Source organism: Gavialis gangeticus, unplaced genomic scaffold, assembly GCF_001723915.1.
Source record: "Gavialis gangeticus isolate Ggan-Ray unplaced genomic scaffold, GavGan_comp1, whole genome shotgun sequence".
In the NCBI taxonomy this organism is placed as follows: domain Eukaryota; kingdom Metazoa; phylum Chordata; order Crocodylia; family Gavialidae; genus Gavialis; species Gavialis gangeticus.
Window position 1 is genome coordinate 53,028,131 of NW_017728997.1, and position 23,003 is coordinate 53,051,133.

Consider the following 23,003-nt stretch of genomic DNA (forward strand, 5'->3'; position numbering starts at 1 on the left):
TGAGGGGCACGTGGGCCCTGCGAGGGGGTTATAGCCCCTGTAGGGGGGGCTGTGGCCCCTGTGGGGGGCTGTAACCCCTGTGGGAGGAATGTAGCCCTGTTGGGGGGGCTGTAGCCCCTGTGGGGGGCTATGGCACCTACTGGGGAGCTATGGCCCCTGTTGGGGGGGCAGTCCGTGAGCTGTAAGGGGGGGGGCTGCACCCTGCATGGGACAGAGGACCCACCCATCCTGAGCAGCCACCCCCCACAGTCCTCTCACGATCCACCCACACCTATCTACACACCCCACAGCCTCCCACGACCCTCCACAGCCACCCACATCCCCCCACCCCCTTTCCCTCCCCATTTATGCAAACCCCACATTCCCCCAGCACACACTCTGCGTGCCCAGCTACCAGACAGGATGAAACCTGTTGGAAGGAGCTGTGGTTGCAGGGGCAGTTGTCCCCACATCCTGGTGAGTGAAGGGGTCAGGGGGAGCTCTAACTGTTCTATGATAAGAAAATTAAAAGCAAACATCAAAACATATAGGTATTTAGAATTCATTTTATAGAGGCACTGGTAGGCTTCCAAACTGCTTTAACATTGTAGATATATCAATAACATATTGCTCAACTGATTGTTCTATGTCTGTCTATCTGTCTCTCTCTATATCTATAGTGGTCTTATGTTTTAATTGTGGAAGACCATGGATTTCAGGGTATTTTACAGAGTGACTTTGGGATTTTTTTATCTGGGATTTTTCAGTTTTTAAATAGGGACCACCAGAATTCCTGCTAGTCAGGCAAGTGGCAGAACTGAGGCAGAGGAGCATGCTCAGAGCCAGCACCCAGGACCCAGCTGGAGGTGGCTGACCTCCTGGCCAGTTGGGGCTAGGAGGACATGCTTTGACAGTTCAGAGCAGGCCACCACACAGAGAACATCTTCTGGGCAATAGCTGCCCACATGGCCAGGCAGGGGTACACATGGCAGTAGCGCCTCACAAAGGCCGACTCTGCAGCCACAGGCCACTGGCAGCTGGCCCAGAGGGGCAGATACCTCTTATGGCTGTGCAGTCCCCATCTGGGTCTGGCAGGCATGCAGCCTTGGGGCCACATGCTGTCGCAGGTGGCAGCAGGTCACAGCCAGGCAGCAGCCCCCACTGCTAGACTGCTGCAGTGGGTAGAGGGTGCAGGGAACTCTCAGAGCTGCTTCAGCAGTCCAGCTGGCACAAGGGGTAGTGTCCCCAGGTGCTGGAACCCATTAGCTCCTGTCTATTTGTCCATTCAAAATTGCCATGGGTCTCTAAGGCCCACCCAGTAAACTAGTAGCACCCACTATATGGGGGCTAATGGATGAATGAAACAACTGATTTTGTGGGACAACTAAGGAAAAAAACAGGATAGGAGTGATGTGGGGGTCAAGGGGTGAAAATGTGAAAAGAAGTTCTCCAGAAGGGGACAACAAGCAGGGGCCTCCAGGCTGCATCCACTGGTCCTAAAATGCATCCAAGGAGCTGGTGGACACTGCCCACTGGTGCTCTGCCTGGAAATGTGCTCGGACAAGTGAGAGGAAAGTGGCCCCGCAGTCTCCAAGCACCTTCCCAGCCAGAGCCTGCTTCCTGGTCAAGTACAGGGCCTACTTGGCCAGGGCCAGGGCCAGGAGGAGGTTGACCAGAAGGAGGTCCCAAGACTTGGTGGGGCCATGGATGGGGTGACCAAAAACAAAAAGGTAGGGTGTAAAATTCAACCAGAACCTCAGGAGGAGGTTCTGGAGGTAGAGGAGCTGCAGCCTGGCACACTCAAGGGTCATGTGTGCCAGGGTCTCCCTCTGCTGGCAGAAGCGGCAGGAGACCAGGGTGTCTGTGAAGCTCGCCACATACATGCCTGTGGCAACAGCTCCATGGAGGAGCTGCCAGCTGAGGTCCCTAGTGGCACATGGGATGAGGGTAGAGTACAGATTCAGCCACTGGGGTGCCCCAGCTGAGCAGGTCCCACCACTTGGTGTCTGGGTGGGACGCGTGGGTGGCATGATGGATCATGTGGCACATGGGCATGTAGGGCAATGGACAGTGGAAAAGCAGATCAGTTTGGTGTCCTCCAGCTGGGTCAGGTGGTATAGTGGGGAGTGCCATGAGGGTGAGCAAGGCGCTAGCCCCACTGTAAACTCTGGTGGGCTGGAGGACATGTGGGGGCAGTGACCATCACCACGCAGGACCTGGTCAACAAAGGCAAGGGCATTGAATGATCGGGCAGATTTCACCTCCTGGACCAGATGGCAGGTCACACATGCTGTGGGTAGTCCCTATGTGCCAGGCCAGCACAGCGGGGTCCACCCACTCCTGCCTATCATATCCAGGAGGTCTCTGATATGGGTGACACCAGCCAGGATCAACGTTTGTCGCAACCAGGGCGCCTCTGCTTTCAGCATCTCCAGCTGGGGGTTCCAGAGGAGGGGCTTGATGAGCAGGTCAGTAGCCTGGGTGAGTGTTGCAGGGGACCTGGAGGCTGAGACCGGCTGCCAGGCCCAGAGGAGGTCCTGGTAGAACTCTGGCAGCCCTTGCAGGTCCTGTAGCAAAAAGCCCTGCAGGCCAAGGAGCTGCCAGTCGTATCGGAGCCCCTGGAAGTGGCAGAGGAAGGCATGCCCCAGGTGGCCCCATGTTGCGTAGCTATTGACACCATATAGCAGTCACTGGAGGGCCTGAAGGCAGAATGTCAGGATCTGGCTGCACAGGCAAACCTGCAAGGGGAGGCTCAGAACCTCTGCAGTGACCCAGTGCCATCCTGGCCAGAAAAACTCCAGTACCTATCTCTGAAGCCCTGCCAGGACCTCCCCAGAAGCTCTTGAGAGCGAGTGGCCCTGAGCTACTTGCCAGGGCAGTTTTTGGTACTGCTGGAGCCAGCACAAGGCAGCTTTTTATACTGCTGGGGCCAGCACAGGTGCTGGCCCCAGCCTCTAGCTCCCCCTGGCTGCAGATCTGGGAGGAGCCAGGCAGGGTTATTTTGCCCCAAGTGGCACAATTTTCCCTACACCAAAGTGCATGTCCAGGCATATGCGCTGAGGCAAAAAGCCTCTGCTCAAATTTGCACCGCTTCTATTTGAGCTGTTGCAAGTGAATGTGCTTGCATGTGTGGACGTGCCCTGATAGTCTATTAACCCTTAATTTGAATTGAAATTTGATTATAATTGTGTGATGTGAATCAGTTAACAGTTTAGAAAATGGTAAGCACATCCATAAATGGCAATCCAAAAACTCTGTGTGTTGGATCCAACACTCAATCCCAGCATGCAGAGCCAAGAGTGGGCAATGCTGCCCCCCCTTGGAGTCAATCCTAGCATGAGAGGGATGGGACAGGGCAGTACCAGACGCCCAGGGCCCAATCCTGGCATAAGGGGCAGGGAAGGGGTGGTGCTGGACCCCAGGGCCTGCTCTGGCCCACAGATGACTCAAACCTGGTTCTGTGCCACCCATCTGGCTTGCAGAGCCAAAAGGTTGAGCACCACTGTAATAAAATAATTCAACACCCATCTGTTAATGAACTGTGCAGTAAAGCAACAAACTACTCACCCAGACAGAGTGTCCCATCTCCAGCGTAGCCTTCCTTACAAGAACAGACTTTTTCTCCAGGTGAGACTTTAGTACATGTTGCGTGTATTGAGCAACCACCATTATCAAAAGTACATGGATTTATTTCTGTAACCAAAACCAATGGAAATATCATTATGGAACTCATATGGAAGATGATAATTTATTAGTATAGTCTTTTGATTTGCTGACAATTGTTTGCTTTGAAGCATGAAGTTCTATTCAAGTTTTCTGTTCTATGTAAATAGCTACAAATTATGTCAGAAAAATCAGCAGCATGCTTCATTAAATTTAAGCATTTTTTCTAATGAGGTCAAAACTAAAGTTGAGCTATGGCACTTGCTACCATCAATATTTGATGAGCATGGAATTATTATTTTAAGTGCATGCTCTAAATAATTGAAAAGTATGTCAGGAAAAGAAACAACATGATTCTGTTATAAGATAACATTTAAAAAAAATTTTGATACCCTGTGGATTATTTGTTTACCTTTAAGTCCCATAGGATCTCACTGAGACTGGGGGATATAGAATGGAAGGTATTCTTGTTTCATTAGTAATTATTGAGCAATGCAGCATTTCCATGAAATATTCAACAAATAATAGAGGAACGAGGTTTTATAAAATTTAAGTATATACACTTTATTGACCTGACATCTGTTTAGTGCCTATCATATGTGATATTATTTGGAACTAGTAGTGCTCTTTCATATGCATGCTCTTTGCCCAGTTGAATAGTAAGAATGGCACCTCCTGCAAGTTTCTGCCCATGTTAAAGGCAGCAGGAATTTAGTTGGCACAAAATAATAATTATATTGGCATACAATGCCCTCAGTAATTCTTTGTTGCAATATTTCACAAAAAGTACAAATATTACAAGTCTGAAAAGAAGAATTGTGTGATCATTTATTTGTTTTACCTCTTTGGGTAAATACATCAAATGTGTTTGCTGGAAATACCTGTACAATGGGTTCCATTCCCAGTGTATCCAGCAGAGCAGGAGCAAATAGGCAGGGATTCTACAGAATCATTAAAGCAACTGAAATGACCAAGGAAGAGAATAAGCAATTAATCCACTTTTTAATCACTCTTGGCTAGCAATAGCTTCAGGAATATTGTATATTAAATAAAGTTGCTATGGCAGCTGGATACTATGCTAAGAGTAAAATAATCTATAATGTAAGAAGGAAACATCAAGTAGGTAAGTATTTCTTTACTCTGTCAAAAACCAAGCCAAATACTTCATGCAAAGACTAACAGCTGCATGGAAGAGTCTTGTGCTTAGTACAAGAACCATAATGTAGTTTTGGAAAACAGTGCATATACCTACAGACATAATGTATTTTAGTGCCCACTTCCATTACACTACATCAGAGAGATTATGAAAGTATGGGGGATTTAATAGATCCGGTGATTCACAATAGGATATAGACCTTTTTGTCTCTAGGTCACCATTATTATCCTGTCCCAGGTTTAGTGGCATAAATGAAATGGGTTAGTGCTTTCAGCTCAGTACTAAGTTTGCCAACAGATGTCCATCTTATGGTATCAGTGGATGCAACAGTTACTCCAAAGTATGTTACTTATGAACAAATAACACATCAGTTACTTTTTAATAACTCATCTGGGGCACACATTTACCCAATTTTAAATGCAAGATAGCTTATCAGTCAATGAAAAGGGGATGTATTTTTAAATTAAGATGCACTACAAATGAAGAATGATTTATCCAAGGAACAGTCTGGCTTCTAATGTCAGTCTATGAATTTAAAAAGTAGTTTGCTGCTGCAAAGTTAGTTTAAAACTTGCAGCAAATAATTCCGTAGGTGCTTAATTAATAAGAAGGTACAGGCCCGCACATCAATCTTCTATTTTGCCTACATAAAAATCAATGCTGCATATAAAAAGTCACAAACACATTCTTTTCTTGAAATGTCCCTGGCCACTTGTTTATACTTACTTGGCCATTTGATGGCAAGTGTTATTACATAAATCAATCCCAATGCCTACAAGAGAAAAATTAACAGTTTTACTCTCCATAGTAGATATAACATATCTATGAGCTAGGATAAATGCACTTAAAAGGACTCATCCTCATTATTTTGGTGTCCTCATTTATCAGGGAGGAACTTCACACCCGTGAAGGGTCATCTCAAGGCAGGTGTATCCTATTAGTTCCTAAAATAGGGCTCAAAATCTGTGCTTCCCAACTAGATAGGATACAGAGTTTTAACACAGTCCCAGCACATAGGGACTCATGAATTGGGCTGCCACAGTCCAAACCTTGGGTCCCCATGTGCTGCGACCTTTAAAACCCCAGTTGGGGTTTTGACTATCAGATGATTGTTGGCTGAGGCCACGGACCTGCCTGGGGACAGTTTCAGATCCTGGTTCAGTCCATGGCCCCAACTAACAATTCTGCTGTCTGGTGGCACCTGGATTTTAACTTGCTGGAACTGACAAGTAAGGTGCAATAGGAATCTAATACCTGATTCCAAAATTGCGTGTCCTGACATGCATGTGTAGCATGGCAAAAGGCATGATGCCTTAAACTAAAGTGCCTGTCAAAGACCTTAAGTTGAATCTGAGTTAATGCTGGTTCTCTGCAAAGAGAACAATTTTATTTTATCTACACAGCCTACAAAACATTACAAATGAGATGTGGACCAGGCACCTCATTCATCTGCAGACACCAGCTCTACCATAACAGCAGAAGGTTCACATGCCTTGAGCAATGCCTTTATGAAAGTTATAGGATGTATCTATCTGATTTTTGTGTTTAAAAGATTTGTAGGTTTCCCTGGATGGCACTGCTCTAAACACAGATAATCCACTGCCTTGGTAAAATATTTGATGGATATATTTAGACTAAAGTGACATCATGCCTTCATCAGGGTGTCCCTTGGCCATCCCCCTCCTGCTTATATGCTCCCTGCTTGGAAGTATATCTTCTCAACTACATCAGAGAGTGAGGTCTCAAGAACAGCTGCTGGAGACACTTTGGAGCACTCTCACTAGTGTATTTCTAGGTCTGAAGCAAATGAGCAGGAGTAAGTAGACAGCAGGGTGGATAAAAATCAATGATTTTTTTTAAAACCAAAAAAATGGATTTTTTAAAATTTAAATCAGATTTTTAAAAAATCAAATCATCAATAAAATACTAAATTTCTCTCTCACTTAAAAAATAATAGTTACAATTACATCTTATCACAAACATGCTAAACCTACACTTACTGTCTCATAACAATGAATTAATGGTGCTGTCACACTCACAGGCATTGAGTTACCTACCAATCAAACGTGGGCAATCATTTCAGTTTTTCATCTCATGAAAATGGCTCTATCCTGTCTGTCCAAGCTAACTACCAGCTCTTGCTTCTTGAAAGTTCTGAGCTTTCCGTTTCTGTTTCTCAGCAGACTAAAGTTACATGTGCAAAAACACAGGCTGGATAGGATTGTTGTTGTTTTGTGCCTATGTGGTGGTGGAGCTGGGCCAAGCAAGGTTAGAGGAATTAATTAAGATACTGTCTTAAAGACAGAGAGACAATATAGGAAAGGATGGAAGCAGAATAGAAAGCAACAGTGGAGTGGACTGGAAAGAAAAAGGGAAGACATTATTCAGTAGTACACACACTGCTTCCTATATTCCCCCACACTTTTGCCACAGAAAAACTGTCATGGCTTCTGGGCATAAAAGAGACCCTATCTGGGAATATTTTGAAGAAATTCCTTCCCTGGGTAAAAATGGAAAACATGTCAAGTGTAAGCAGTGCAAGGAGGAGATTCAGGGCCTAGTTGCAAGAATGAAACTTCATAATGAAAACTGCTTATTGGGAGAAAATGATGTGAACGAAGATGTGGATACGTCTGAAGAACAATGTGCATCAACTGGTTAGTAAATTAAATAATTCACTTTGCAACGCATCAATCTTCAAGACTCTCTCTATGCCTTTTAGTATACGTGTGACTTAACAAGCACTGGGAAAAGCAGCCCCTCCCCTGCCCCACGGCTCCCACTCCCTGTTGCAGCTGCTCACAGCCCATGAGGGGCTGTCCTGAGCAGGCACAGCCAGCCCCACGCAGGCTGCGAGTGGCTGCAGTGCGGGGCACTGGCCACGGGGCGGGCAAGGGACCACTTTTCCCCATGCTCAGTGCCAGCTTGTAACCCACCCCCACTGCCAGCCTGGGCCCTGCACTGGCTCCAGGCTCACCTGTCGGGGATGCACTGTGGTGGCAGCAGCTGCTCAGCGTGGAGGAAAGCGATCCCCCTGCTTGCCACACCAGGCAGTGTTTGCTGCTGCTGCCCACCCAGAGCTCGCACGCTGTGCAGCACAGAGGCGGCAGTGGCAGGCTGTCCTGAGCAGGTACAGGCAACCCCACATGGGCTGCGAGCGGCTGCAGCAGGGAGCACCAGCCACAGGGCAGGTGAGGGGCCACTTTTCCCCACACTCAGCACCAACTCCTTCCCTGCTGGCAAGCAGAGGGTCGGGGCTGCAAACTGCCCACCGCCTGTACCGCGGGGCTGAAGGGGCTCTGGGAGTAAGTGGGTGTGGGAGTCAGTGGGAGCATGGGGCCCACACCAGTGTCCCAGGGCCAGCGCTGGCAGGGCCCAGAGCAGGGCAGCAGGAGTACGGGGTCCCGGCCAGCAGGGGCTCTATGGAGCTGGACCAGCTCCCCCCCTTTCCCTGCTGGTGCAGCCCAGCCCAGCTCCACAGACCCCTGCCAGCCTGCGCCCACTCTGGGCCCCACCAGTGCTGACCCTGAGACATTGGTCCCAAGAAATTAGGACATTGGTCCCAAGACGGTGACCAGGGGACGGGACACCTGTGAAGGGGCCGGGCTACCCATGTGGCCCTCGACAGCTTGCCAAAACTGGGTTAGCAGCCCTCCGCCCAATATAATTGCCTGCCCCTGGATTAACTGAATAACAGAGTGAGAAGAACTGAGAAGACTGACTATTCAAAAATCATTTTTGTTTCAGGAGCCCATTTAAGCATAACAGACTGTTTATCTGCAACAACTTCATCGTCATCCACTAGTGCTTTTAGCAGCACTGCCGCAATTAAACGTATTTCGGACTACAAAGTATCAGTAGCAAGCAAAAGATTTCAATCTTCCAGTAAAACCACCACCATGGATGGGTTTGTAGTAAGGACCAGCAAATACCAACAAGACACCATAGATGAAAAGATTTCATTTGTGCCATAAATTCTCCTTTTCACATTGTTGACAATAAACACTTAATTGACACGGTTGAGTCCTTATGACCAGGCTACACCCCACCTGGTAGAGCAGACATTGGTGGAAGGTTGCTAGATACGGTGTATGAGAAGTAATTTGAACAGTGTGCAAGAAATACTGAGGGGCAATTTGCCAGTTTAAGCCTTGATGGGTGGAGCAATGTACACAATCATCCAGTAATATGTGCCTGTGTGAGAACAGAAGATGGGGTTGCATATCTTTCAGAAACAATAGATACACTGGGAAATGCCCACACAGCAGAATATTTAAAAGAAGTGGCAGTGAAAGCAGTAATAAACTGTGTACAAAAATGCAACTGTCACGTGCACAGTTTTGTCACAGACAATGCTGCAAATGTGGCAAAGATGAGAAGCTACTTACAAGAAGAAATAGAAAGATGCATCTTAATAACATATGGATGCGGTGCCCATTTAAGGCATCTTTTAGCCAAAGACTTAAGTATTTCTCCAGGAATAAAAGAAAATGTTGCTGAAGTCACAAAATACTTCCGTAACAACCATTTTGCTTCAGCTTCACTGAAGAGAGCTGGAGGATCCAGATTAATTCTCCCTCAAGATGTTCAGTGGAAATCAGTGGTTGATAGTTTTGAACAATTTATTAAGAACTGGCCTATTCTCATATAATTTGTGAAGAAAACCATGATAAAATAGAGGAAGTATCTCATCCAAAGTATCTAACATTGGATTAAAGAGGAATGTAGAGGATATGCTCAGTATACTAAAGCCTATATTCATAGCCTTAAACAAACTTCAGAGAGATTGTTGCTGCATTGCTGATGCTGTCGAAATTTGGAAGGCACTTCAAGAGACATTGAAGAAAGAAATACCTAACCAGAAAGTTAAGCTGCAGGCAATAAAGAAGTGAATGGATCAAGCACTAACTCCACCTCATTTTCTTGTGTACATTCTCAACCCCAGATACAAAGGTAGATGCCTAACTTCTGAAGAGGATGATGCTGCCATGGCATGGGCATCTCAAAATCACTCCTCAGTTATGCCAGTCATAATACATTTCAGGGCTGGAGGGGAACCATTTAAACAGTATGTGTTTACTGATGTTTTGAACAAAATCACTCCCCTAAATTGGTGGAAATCATTAGCCAGGCACCTTGAAACAGAGTTCCTTCAGTTGCTAAGCCAACTTTTCACAGCAGTAGCTTCCTCTGCAGGCACAGAGAGAATATTTTCATCATTTGGTATTATTCACTCAAAGCTAGGAAATTGACTGGGAGTTGAAAAAACAGGAAAACTCTTATTTCTGTTTCAGTCTATGAATAAAAATGACAGTGGGAGTGGGGACGATGAGATCTAGTTGTAGAAGTTTTAAGGACAGCATACATTAAGTGTTGTGATGGCTGGTCTGTTACAGGTAATAAAATTTGAAAATTGAAAAAGAAATTTAAGGACAGATGTTGTAAAATGCTGTATTGAGTTGTAAATTAATGTGCTCTAGTGATCAGATTTACACCGTTGTTTAAGAAATATGTGAGTAAGTATCAGTGGGAAACATGATTTAAATCAATTATTTCAATCAGGGTTTTTTCTTGGTGATTTAAATGATGATTTAAGAGGAAGGGGAAGGGAGGGAAATAGAAAGGGAAGGGAAATGGGAAGGGATGAAAAGGAAAGGGGGAGGGGAAGGAAAAAGGAAGGAAAAGAAAGGGAAAGGAGGAAGGACGGAAAGGGAAGGGTGAAGGAATATGGAAGGGGAAGGGGAAGAGAAAAGGGGAAGGGGAATGGAGCACAACCTTTGGCAGTCATTGCAATACCTCCATGATGTTGACTTTGACATAACCATTTGGGATACCTTATAAATAACAACATAATCAAGCTAGAATAAAATGATAATAGGTCATTTAATTTGCAGGTATTTTGTCATGTCAACCTTTTCCTTTAATTCTGTTTTGTATAAATTTTACATATTTCCTCTTCATAGTTTCCTACCCAAATTTTGCTTTCAGCTTCAAGTTCAGATAACTTAAATCTCAGCCAAAATTACCCAGGGTGCAGATAGAAGTGACAGTTTTTGCCCAATCTGGCCACCGAATGCAGTCTATAGCTATGACTAAACACAAGTGCACAAAAATGGCCAATCGGGCAAAAATCTGAACCTCACTCAAATGAAGATTTTCAAAACATGGAGATGTTTCAAAATAGGCCTTGCAGTCTATCCCCATTTGAGAATGGGAGGGGGAAAAGAGAGAGGAGGGAGTTCGGTCTGGGTTTTTTTCAGCCCTTGCTGTGGGGGGGAGCCCCACAAAGGTGGGGGGGGCTCCAATTCACCCACCCCACTCTCCAGTGCCAGTTGGGCAACCCTGAGAACGAGCTCATGAGCTCCCTCTACTCCCTTTCCTTAATCCCATTCTGAAAACAGTACAGGCTAACAGAGAGGAGGGGCCATTGCTAGGGGAAACCAGCTGCAGGCTCCCAGCCAGCAGGTAGATTCCCCTCCCCACTGGAACCAACCGTGAACTTCTGTTTGGTCTTGGGGATCCTTGCAACTCAGAATGCTTCCTGAAAAGTGTTCTCAGTTACAGTGGGGAGCTGCACTTCTGTCTGTGCCCCCAGTGATACTGGATGTTGTAGGGGAAAAAACAGAAGGAAAGAAAGGAAACACCCAACTCCTTCCTCCCTTGCTTCTTCCTCCTCCTCTGCTTCCCCCCCAGCCCCCCCCAAAAAGTCTACTGATTCAATCTGTTCAGTTTAACTTGAATATCTGGCTGTTTTATGAGCAAAGAAAAGCAAGTGATAGCTATCACCATGTAGGTAGCAGCTGTATTAAAAAAAAGACTAATATTACATTGAATGCATCTCTTTCATTCACTCACTTTCTTCACAGTAGATGCCTTTCCAGCCCTGGAAACATTTACAGCTCCCATTGCCATGCAAGCCATCATTGCAGAGTCCATTAATGCAAGCACATTCTGTGAAGAATAAAAACGCCACTTTAAAACCAATCAATACTAACGAATAAAGAGGAGTCTGGTATTTTGCAAGTAAAATATGCATCTACCTTCAAGACATTAACTTTTTAGTTTCTTTAAGAAAAAAAGTTAAGGGAATGTCAGTACTTATGTGAAAACTGACAAATCAAAAAGGCCTAGGAATGCAAGTACTTTATTTTTTCTGGAAGTTAAAGTATTCAGCCAGTGGAAGTACACAGTGTCTCCAATGCCTCAAATATAGAGAACCTAGTTTTTCTTTTCTGTGACACCGTGGCAGTTTCAAATTTGACAGAAATGGTGATTACCTGATTTACAGCTTGGTCCATATCTGCCAACTTCGCACATTTCACAGGCTGTGCCATGGAAGCCCTCATTACACTGACATTCTCCACTGCCAGCAATACCATCCAGGCACACCCCATTCCCAGAACACCAATTTCCCGGCTTTCCTGGGCACATTTCACACATATGTCCATAGTAACCTGGACAGCAGACAGACCTCTGTGGGAATAGACAATAACAGGCTGGAGTAAGACATCTTAAACTTGAAGGAAAGAATAAGACATATAATTAAAAGTATCAATCTTGTTTTGATCCATATATATTTTGTTTAGGTAGCTTTTGGATTCCTTTTATCATTTGATATTCACTGGCTATGATGATATACTAGAAGTAAATAAATACACTATTAGATTTGTCTCAGATATCTGCATGTGTGTGTTACACACATTCACAGACACAGATTAACTAACCTGAGAGCAGCTGCTAAACTTTAAAATGATTATGGCAAATTGAAGCAATTTGATATTAAAAGGAATTATATAAATAAAAATAAAATATTTTCCCTTATATAAGCAAGTATGTTACCTATGATACAAAATGTACAGTAAATACATGCAACATATAGATATTTTACTCTTTGGCAGTGAAAATTGAGAGATTATAAATATGGAATTTACAAGTGAGATTATAGAGAAGATGAATGATGCCGGGCAGTTTGTAAGTAATTCAGATCTTGTTTATAACCATGGAAATGTGAAGTAAGTATTTCAACCAATGTAACCAGGATCAGGAATTGGCCCTTTATGAGGGTACAAACTAAAACAAGCGTGAGCAAACCAAAGCGGAAGAAAAACAGCGCCTTGTTATAAAGAATTAGTAAAAGCAAAATAGATTGGAGATAACAGGAGAAGAAACAACCATAAATTTATCTAAAAAACATAGTGTTGCTGTCACTCAAAAAGACAGCACGAAGGATTATATTAGAGACTGACTGGAAGGTAAACAGACCTAGATGTGTGTGAACAGAGCTAGAACTTTCCAATGAAAAACAATGCTATGTTGAAAGCTTTAAGTGGCTGCCAATCACATAATAGTTTGAAACCACAAAAGGCCATAGAAGTCCTTTCCTCTTTTTAACTCACTGTAATTTGTTCATTTGTCCAGATCATAAGCTGAGAAGTCTGAGGAGTTTCCTTGGGGCTAGTTAAAATGAAACTGCAGGGGTAAGTAGAGTGGCATATGTGGGTGTGACAAGCCGAACACTAGCAAGACAACGAGAAAAGTTGTCATTAGCATGGCCCAGAGAGGGAGCAGCGATAGAACGTTTTGGGGAGCGGACAGATGTTCATTTCTGGGAAATCTGCAGTGCATGAGAGAGGGAGCGCAGAAGTGCTGCAGTCGGCAGCTGCCCCCTCTCCCGTGCTCCCTACCTTCACCAGATCAGAGTGCTTCTCAATTCCTTCCAGCCCCTGCAATGAGTGCAGTGGCCAAAAAGGTTCCCTACTCCTTCTTCAGACTGGAGACCACCTTAGTCTGAGGAAGATGAGGTGATCAGCAGCTGCTTTAATCCTCCTGGTCTCCATACAGACATTGGTTCCTGTGTGAGAAATTCTTTTTCAGGTGAGACCTTCCTCACTGAAAGAGGATCTTTCTCCTGGATCTGGCATTTTTCCTGTGGGAGAAACTGCATGAACACCTATACGTTCCCAGTCACCAGTGAAAAAGCAACATTTCTCCCTCTAGAAATGTAACGCTTGCCCATACTCTGAGACAGCAAACTTGCTGTGGAGGCAGACTTGGATGGAGGGGGCAAGAAAACTGCCTGCTGCTGTTTTTCTTTTCTGCTCAGAGAAACAGGTCAGAATTTTTTTCAAGTTTGATGTTTTCTCTGGTACAATCAGTGCAAGCGCCAAAAACAGGTTATTGCTGGAGAGAGAAGCAGCAAGGAGAGGAGAAGAGAACATGCTGCTTAGGAGTAGGAGTTTGGTCAGGACACTGGCACCAATCCCTACTTCTGAGGCCATAACATTTATTTAGAATATTTATCCCAATTTTTGCTTACTAAGGAAACTTTGATACAGGTGAAATAACAACCAAGTGTTTCCTTATCTCCAGACCGAAGTTCACAGTGAGGGAGCTTTCCACTTCCTGGAGGTTCCTGTAGACAAAGTAAAATTATATATATGCACACACACACAGGCACACACATTTAATAATATATCTATAATAATGTAAACTATATAACTCCACGTCGCCTATAAACATAGACATATACAGGGTTCCCTCACTTTATGCTGTACATGTGTTCCTGAAAAATGGCACATAACTCAAATTTGCATAAAGGGAACCCACTTTACCATGTAACCAATAGGTATATGTTCCAAGACCTCGACTGTACTGACCCCCGGACCCATTTCTACCACTTTTACAAGACAATTTTGGCACTCACCAACAGCAGACAGTACACACAAGCACAGGGTGGTGGTGAATGTTACCATAATGGGGATGGCAACTACAGAAACATGTGTTGCGGACAATGAGTGAGGAGCACAGATACACACAGGCATGAATGGTACATGCCCCTGGCGGCTTGGGGGGTACAGCTGCGCCGCTGCCACCAGGAGCATAGCAGTGGGAACCTAGCAGTGGTAAGCAGTGAGCTCCTGCAGACACCGCTGGCATTGTCAGTAGTGGGGGGTGGTGAGTGCTGACCATGGGTTGGCGACCACCCGCAGGTACCGCCGGCAGTGTTGGCAGCAGCCAGGGACAATTATGGACTGCCCACAGATGTTGCCGGGACCACCGCCGGTGGGGTGGCAAGCAGCAACTGCCTGCAGGCGCTGCTGACAGTGTCGGCAGCGCCTTTTTGCAGGGGGTGCACCGCCACCTGCAGGGGGTGCACATGCACCCGTGTGCACCCCCTATGCATCACCCCTGCACACAGGAGACTATATTTTGGTGCGCATCACTACCACAAAGTTACAGAGACAAGCAAACCTGCCTGTGTGAATGTCTGGCCTGGAAAACCATTCTTCTTTTCTCAGAACTGGTTTTCAAAGACAATAATGTTGGAAGATCAAAGACTAAATCCTACTTCCTATTATTCATGAGAGATACCTGTTAAAGTAAATGGAAATCTTCTCTGCATAAAACTAAACAGAATTTTGACCCATGTAATATCTTGCCATGTGCTGCAGTTAAAAGGGACAGTACAAGTAATATTCTCTGCTTAAGTCCTCAAGATAATGCTCAAATAAGACATGTAAACATATCTTATTCATGAAAAACATGGTATGGACAGATCTGTATTGTATAAGAGTTTTGCATCCCCATAGCCCCAGAGTGGGGAAAGCACTGGCTCTGAGGAAGTGAGAGGTGCCTGTCTCTGTGGAGGCACAGAGGAGACTAGGAGCCATGTAGACCTGGTCTGAACCTGGGACAAACCTCAGGATTTGAGTATGCCAGTGAAGAGTAGCTGACAGAAGAAGGCTGACCGAGCGACCCAACAGTGTCATGCTTGAGACACAGGGTTAAGCTTCTATGACTGGGGAGAACCTGTGAGAGTCACTCTGAGAGACCTGAGTATTTAATTGGTGGGCTGGTAATGGGTGTTGCTGGTCAGAAAGATACTGCCCAAGAAGCATGCTACAGACAAGGATGAGATGGACAAATTGATAGGTCTCACAAAGGGGACTAAATTGATTGAGAAGGGAACCCTAAGTTGAGGGGACTTAGGGGTGAAGTAATTGATGAGGGGTCCTTGGGATGAAAAGCCCTAAATAAGGGGACCATGTTCTGGATTTGATTGAGGGCCTACATAAATGACAATGGGGCACAGTCAGAAAGATTGTGCCCTAAAGACCTTGTGGCTGGGGAAAGCCCAAGGCAGAGTTGAGCAACTGGCTGAGGCACTATTCAAGTGACTTGGATATGGCTGAAAGGTCATAGGTCCACCAAGCAGGTGTGGTAAAGGCAGGGGGTAGGGGAGGGGGAGCCTGGTGAAAAGGACATATCCCTTTTACTGAGAGGACATTGTTGCCTTTTGTTTCATTATTCAGCTTCCCTTTTGTGACCCCAGTACCTTGTTAACCCTTACTGGGGTCACAAAACCCCCAGGGACAACACACAAGTGATAGACACACCCTTCAGGAGCAGAAACCTACCAGAAAAAAAGCAGGCAGCACAGTGTGGGGAATCCCTGGCACTGCAGCTACCTTGCTTTATCAGCTGGTGCTGGATCCAGGTTGGATGGCCCTTGAAGAGACCAGGGGACCAGGGAACACAGCTGGAGGAGAGCCAACCCTGACCAGAGGCTGCTCTGGCAGGGGCAAAGGGAGAAGAGTGGAGTTTGCTCTACCAATTTGAGGCTTAGTGGAGTCTTGCCACCGTGGGACCAGTAGCACAGCCCAGAGAAGCTGTCAGCATGGAGTGGTGCTGGGAGATGGTGGGTGCTCTGCTGGATTAACCAAGGTGACAAGCTGTGCGTCCATTCCATCGGGTGTGGGCCCCAATGGGTACGTTGGAGGGGAAAGTGATGGCCGGTAGGAAAAAGTTAAGGATTTGAGGGATCAGCCCTGATGGGCATAATAATGACAGCCCATTGAACTGTGATGAAGAGGGACAATTTGGAGGAAAAAACAGACCAATTGTGAGGATGGGGCCATCTCACCATTCAATGACACTCAATCTGATTAGACCATAAGACCAGGTTGGTGTAAAGATAGGGCATAAGGGAGGTAGAGCCCCAAGAAACAACATGACGCTCACAGGAGGAGGTGGGAACTATCAAGGATCCTCCCTTCTTATTTAAAGATCAAGACATGGTGGGTGAGATGGAGGGCATGCTCTGCTAATGCAAGCCAGTCAGGTCAAGCTGTCAGGCCTTAAGAGCTGGCGCTCAGATGATTGGACCCCTAGACCTCAGTGGCAGACCCAAACAAGGCATGGCTGCCTACAACTTCATTTGTTTTCATGAAGGCATGGCAGGAAAGCATAAGAAAGCAGGCAGCAGCTTGTGTAAGGAGGGATGAGATGCATCACATTCACTGACAGGGTGTAAAAGTGAGAGGGGACCTCTGGCCTTTAGGCATATGGTTGTTCTGCACCAAAATACAAAAGACAAATTTGCTGTTTTCAGCCTTCCTCCATTTCCAAATTGCCACTTACTCTGCCTTAGCACAACCATATCCTTCTATTCACCCAATGCTGGCTAATTACCTGACATTCCTGACCTGCTTCTGTCTGGCCCCTGGTCATCCTTTCTGCACAGAGAAGCTCTGAATCAGTTCTCTGTCTCCACTGCTTTTGTCTATTTAGGTTTTAACATCATATCCACCATGGCAGTATGTGATCTTATCTTCTGCTGTAAAACACATGAACCACACCCTGTTCAAATGAGGAGTAAGGAATTTCTGCAAGTGTGGAGACAGTTCAGCCTCTTGATGCTTGACAGGACTGCAATGGTCCCTTAGGCCTGCTAGGCCTAGAGAAGCCTTGATGTAAGTAGGCTAAGAGTGCATTCATGGAGTTATGCTATTGTATGATCTGCTCCCTACAGAGAAAAGGGTCTGCAGCTTGTTTTTATGCAAGAGTCTGATGATAAAAATGCTTGTTATGGATAAAAGTGTTTGTGGTGGCACATTACATCCATATCTGAAGCAAATGGCTCTTGGTACCAAGAAGTAGAGAAAAACAATAATAAAATGAAGACAAACGCTAAGTTGTTGATGAAAAACAGAAAATTGGCCTAATTGGTGACTACATGACAAAATCCCCTTTCCCCTTCACTTCTTTCTCTCCTCCTCCTCTTTTCCTTCCTGTGCCCTCCTCCCCTTCCCTTCCCCTGACCCCAACAATGTCTGAGAACTGAAGACATCTGATCTCCCTTCAAGGAACCAGAGCCCACTTTGAGATGCCCGGCCAGCACTCGATGTGTGTATTATTAGGACTGGTAATATACAATTACTTGCTTGCTAAGATTGTATTGTGCTAAGATTACTGAAACTCGTAAGAATATATCTATATGCATGCTTGGAGTTAATACTTTATAATCTCAGTAAAGCTGATTTATTAAAGAGATAACTGGGCTCTCATTTGGAGAGAGAAAGAGATAACTGGGCTCTCAACTGGAGAAAACTGAAGCATACTTTAAGGCAACATCAATCCTGCTCTTTATTCCCTGTAACAGGGGTCCTCTTGGGGCCGATTTTCCTTTTGCCCGCCCACCTGTTTCTGGGCCAACCACCCACCTTCTATCCTACCATGCCTTGTTGTTAATTAATTAAGGATCTTAATTAGGTGGGAGGCTGCCCATTTCTTGCCCCGATGCCAGGGGGTGCTATCTGCAGCTCTGCTCCTCCCCTATACCGCAGCCTATGCCTTGCAGATGGCATCCTAGTTATTACTCTCAGCAGCCCCCACACTGGGCCCCAGAATCCTCCAATTAGGACCCCTCTTAGATCTCTCCATTCAGGTGGCCTACCCCGTTCTCATTCAGAGCTGCCTAGCTCCCTAAAACTATTTTCCCTCTCAGGCGTGGTTCCCCTTGGACCTTTGGCCACACAGGCCCTGGCCTCGCCTGCAAGGCCAATCAGAACCCCTGGCCCTCAGCTCTGGGCATCCCTTACGGTGGGCCCCTGGCCCTTTTGACCGGTCTGGTCCTGGCCCCAGCATTGACCAGTCAAGGGTACTCTATGTCAGACCTCTGAGCCTCTAGCCCCACTCTCTCTCTCTGGGGTCTGCCCTCCGGACCCTACTAGTGGGTGACCCACTTGGTTGTGGGAGCTGGGGTTATGGCGCCCCAACCCACCTTTCACAAAGGTAGTAACTGGCCTGGCATTTCCTGGGGGCTCCTGTGCCACTGAGAGCCCCACCAGGCTACCCACTCTTGGCAGGGTACAGTTTTAGGTCATGCCCAGGACCAGGAGCCTCCTGACCATCCCCTACAGCTCCTCCCTTACCTCCAGGACAATACAAGCAGCCTTGCAGCCAGGCAATGTTACTGCCTCGCCTGCCAGCAGCAAAATGCCCTGCTTATATAAGCAGCCCTGAATCTGAAATGGCTGCCGCAATGAGGCATCTGCTGGCTGCTTGGCTTATGTCTTAAAGTGGCAGGCACCAACAGTGCCCTGCCACACTCTCCCTCTGTTTGGAAGGAGAACCAGAAAGCTCTAGTTCTTGAGGCAACACAGCTGCCTTGTGTATGGTACTTCTCAGTGATCAGCTTAAAGAAACCAGTCTTAAATCTCTGCCAGATCAGTTAGTTTCATAACATAGCAATAGATTAGAACCAGGTTAAATGGACTCCAGAATACAAGCTCTAAGGCAGAGGTAGGCAAAATATGGCCTGTGGGCCAGATCCAGCCCATCAAGGAATTTTGTTCAGTCTGCAGCCGGTCCCTCAGTCCTGCCTGGCCCAGGAGCAGGGGGCAGTCCAGGCCATCGCATGTCTGGCTGGTCCCACTGCTTGCAAGTGTGCAGTGGGGCTGAGGAGGCACAGCAGCCAGACACTTCCCAGCAGCCCTGGCAGCAGGGGCTCTTTCCAGCTGCCAGCACTGCTGGATCTGGCTCCAGCCCCACTGCCCAGGCACCCCAGTAAGTATGCCCTGCATACACTGCCGGGGGCAGGACCTGGGCAGGCAGGGTGCATAGCCGGGTGGATGTGATGGGGCCATGGGTGCGGGAGGAGCGATGTTCAGGAGCTGGATAGGAGGATGAGTCTGGGATCATGGGTTGGAAACTTGGGGTATTAACTGGGCAGTGCCAGGGCTGGGGCCTGTGCCGAGGTCAGAGCAGAGATGCAATCCACTATCTGCACAGCTCTGTGATGGACACAGGCTCTGCGGCAAGGGGATGTGGCAAGTGGATTGCGGTTCTGCCCTGGGCCTGGCCCCATGCTGTTACTGCCCTAAGATCCTGGCCCCAGCCCTGGGCTCAGCTCCTTGCCCCCCCCCCATGGCACCATCCCATCTGCCTGGTGATGTACCCTGCTCGCGTGTCAGTCTCCAAGGCAGAGCCCTGATTTTCTCCCCATACATCCTTGCCTGCAGAACCCATGCCCATTGCAGGGCTGTGCAGGCAGTGGATTATGGCTCTTCCCCAGCCCTGGCCCTGGTTCCAACCCTGGCCCTGGCTCCAGCCCCGGCCCTGGTCCCACACTGTCAGCATCCTGCAATCCCAGCCCTTGCCCCGCTTGCCCATCCTGCTCCTGGATGACAGTCCCTGCACTGCTGCAGCCCCATCCTAGCCACCCAGTTGAGCAGATCCACTTAGGGAGTTTTGGTGAGGTGTTGTATGGGAGTTGGGGTGGGGGAGGACAGCTCACCAAAACTCCTTATGTGACCTGTAGGCCCAAATAATTGCCCACCCCTGCTCTAAAGAGACCCTAAAATGCAAATAAAATGTGAAAAAAGAGGATTGAGGTGCTTTATTCCTCTCTTGATATATACTCATATGTCCTCAGTTCATCTTAACCCTCCTCTTTTACCTGCTTTCTTTTTAACACATGGAAGTGAAAATGAATAGTTAATTAGATATTTGGATGAAATCAATGGATCAGTTCTTGTAAACAAAACTGCTGTCCCTGAACAATATAATTAATAATTCAAAATGAATCAGAGACTTACAGCCAGGATAGATCCAGGAGGGCACTTGATTCCCTTGTCACACTTGCCACACCTTGACTATGGCATAAGAAACAGGGCAAATTATACAGGGTTCTTTGAAAAATGTTATGCTCAAACATTTGTGTACAGTTACAACATGTTCAGCAAATCACGGTATAAAATCATTGTATAAAATGATGATCTAACAGGTTGACTCTCCTCAGCTAATCAGCCACAGCTGGGGTCAAGGCAGCTGCCCTATATAACAGGCTTGTCTGACTAGCTATTGCCCTAGATTTAAGGACAGCCCAAGCAGCTGCAAGATGAACTTTATTTCTGAAACTGTTGCTTCGTTCTGCAGATCTCTTGCTCTAGTCTTATTTCCAATTCTGGCCTTGGATTTTGCTCAGCTTTGTTCTTTGCTTCTGCCTTGGCCTGGTTACTGCTCCTATCTGGTTGCCATCAGGACCTCTGGCACTATATTGTTACCTTGATTAAGATTTCTGGATCTTGCACTTTGGGTTGGTTACTGACACAGACCTTCCAGTTTGTTACCTCTGGTTCACATACTGACTCTGTTCTTTGGACATTCCCCTGGTTCTACCTGCCTTACCAAACTTCCTACATAGGGACCTACCAAATTCATGGTGGGAGTAAGTTGCACAGTAGCTCCTTTAATCTTGAAGGTTCCCCTGTGTGCCCCCCACTTCTGATTGGTGGAGGGGCCCCACTTCTCACTGCTCGCTCCCGATCAGCAGGGAGGCAAAAACCACAATTTTAAATATGGCACTGTTTTTGCCACTCACTGCTGATCGGCCGAGGGGCCATGGCAGCCCTGCTGTATGTTGCTGATTGGCTGGGAGACAAAAACAGCACCATATTTAAAACTGCAGTTTTGATCTCCCTACTGATGAGGAGTAGCGGGAGGGGGCAGGGGACGCATGAAGTACAGCCTGTGGCTGCCCCTGCGGTGCTCCGCATGGAGCTGAGCCCCGCCCAGGGCAGGCCACGCCACAGTCCAACCTGTGCCTGGAAGTAGCTGCTCATTGTGTTAGGTGGGTGAAGTGGGTGGAAGGCAGCTGGAGCCAGAACCCTCTTCATGGGGCAGGAGCCACCCAGTTGAAACTTCCCCCCAGCCTGGAGCAGCACAGCTGGAGGAGAAGCCACTTTTGGAGGGAAGGGGTGCGAGCAGTATCCAGGTGGCTGCAGCCACACCAGGAGCAACTCTGCCGAAAGATGTGCACGGTGGCTGGGGCCAGGCTGGAGCATGGCATAGGCTTTCCTGGGTGGGGCTCAGCTCCATGCAGAGCACCACAGAGGCAGCCACAGACCTCACTGCCTAGGCAAGCTCTGCTGCACCTGCTCCCTCCCCCTAGTCCTGATCAGAGGGGAGATGAAAATCACGGTTTTAAATATGGTGCTGTTTTTACCTCCTGGCCAGTCAGCAACAAACAGCGGGGCTGCCAGGGCCCCTCGGCTAATCAGCAGCAAACAGCAAAAATGGCACCATATTTAATCCTGCAGTTTTTGCCTCCTTGCTGATCAGGAGGGAGCAGTGACCAGAGGGGCCCCTCCATCAATTAGTGGCGGAGGGCGCACAGGTTAAGATTAAAGGAGCCACTGAGCAGCCTACTACAACATAAATTTGGTAGGACCCTATTCCTACATATTACCCCTAATGGAGGACAATAAACGAATCTATTCAGTTTACTGGCTCAGAATGATAAATGGACTGAATCACAATCCAGATATCTAAGTTCTGGTTATTGCAAAAGCCGCCAATATTTGGTATCACTCCCTGTCTTATTTTTAACACCCAACTGTGTATACAAAATGCTGCTTTCAGAAATAGTATCTTTCTAATTTCAACCCAGATAGCCAGTCATAGATAACTTTAGTTATATTGTGTTTAAATTGGGCTAAGGGTTTTATGTAGGTGATTGCATGTTTTTTGGAGAGGGCAAGGAGAGATGAATATTACAGTGTTCATCTATAACTCAAAACACAGGGCCTATTTCGGATAGATTGAGTCCCTACAACTCTACACTGGCAAAGGAGATGCAGGTGATCGCAGGGATCCTGGTTTTCTCTGATTAAAAATTGCAAATTCTCTGATTAAAACCTCCAAATCCATGATAAAAATTAAAGGCCCCCCACAGACCAGTGTTGTTGGTGCCCCTCACTCCCCTCCACAGCCTCCTCAGCCCTCCTCCCCCACAACAGCCCTCCAGACCCACACACATAGGCACAGACATGCAGACACAGATGCACGCACAGACACTGACACCCTCTCCAGCAGGTAAGTGTGTGTAGGGGGAAGGGACAGGGCAGGGTGGGGGAAAGGGAAG

General features: G+C 46.8%; 1 protein-coding gene across 1 annotated transcript in view; it reads right to left on the minus strand.

The window, feature by feature from the left end:
- Positions 1-23,003, minus strand: part of STAB1 (stabilin 1) — a 297,038-nt gene that overhangs the window by 116,182 nt on the left and 157,853 nt on the right. Inside the window, exons 36-42 of the mRNA XM_019505230.1 lie at positions 20,677-20,733; positions 14,115-14,210; positions 12,076-12,271; positions 11,654-11,749; positions 5,525-5,570; positions 4,524-4,603; positions 3,547-3,672 (exon numbers count right to left, since the gene is read on the minus strand). Coding sequence (XP_019360775.1) covers positions 3,547-3,672; positions 4,524-4,603; positions 5,525-5,570; positions 11,654-11,749; positions 12,076-12,271; positions 14,115-14,210; positions 20,677-20,733 — 697 coding nt within the window. The remainder of the gene's footprint in view (positions 1-3,546; positions 3,673-4,523; positions 4,604-5,524; positions 5,571-11,653; positions 11,750-12,075; positions 12,272-14,114; positions 14,211-20,676; positions 20,734-23,003) is intronic.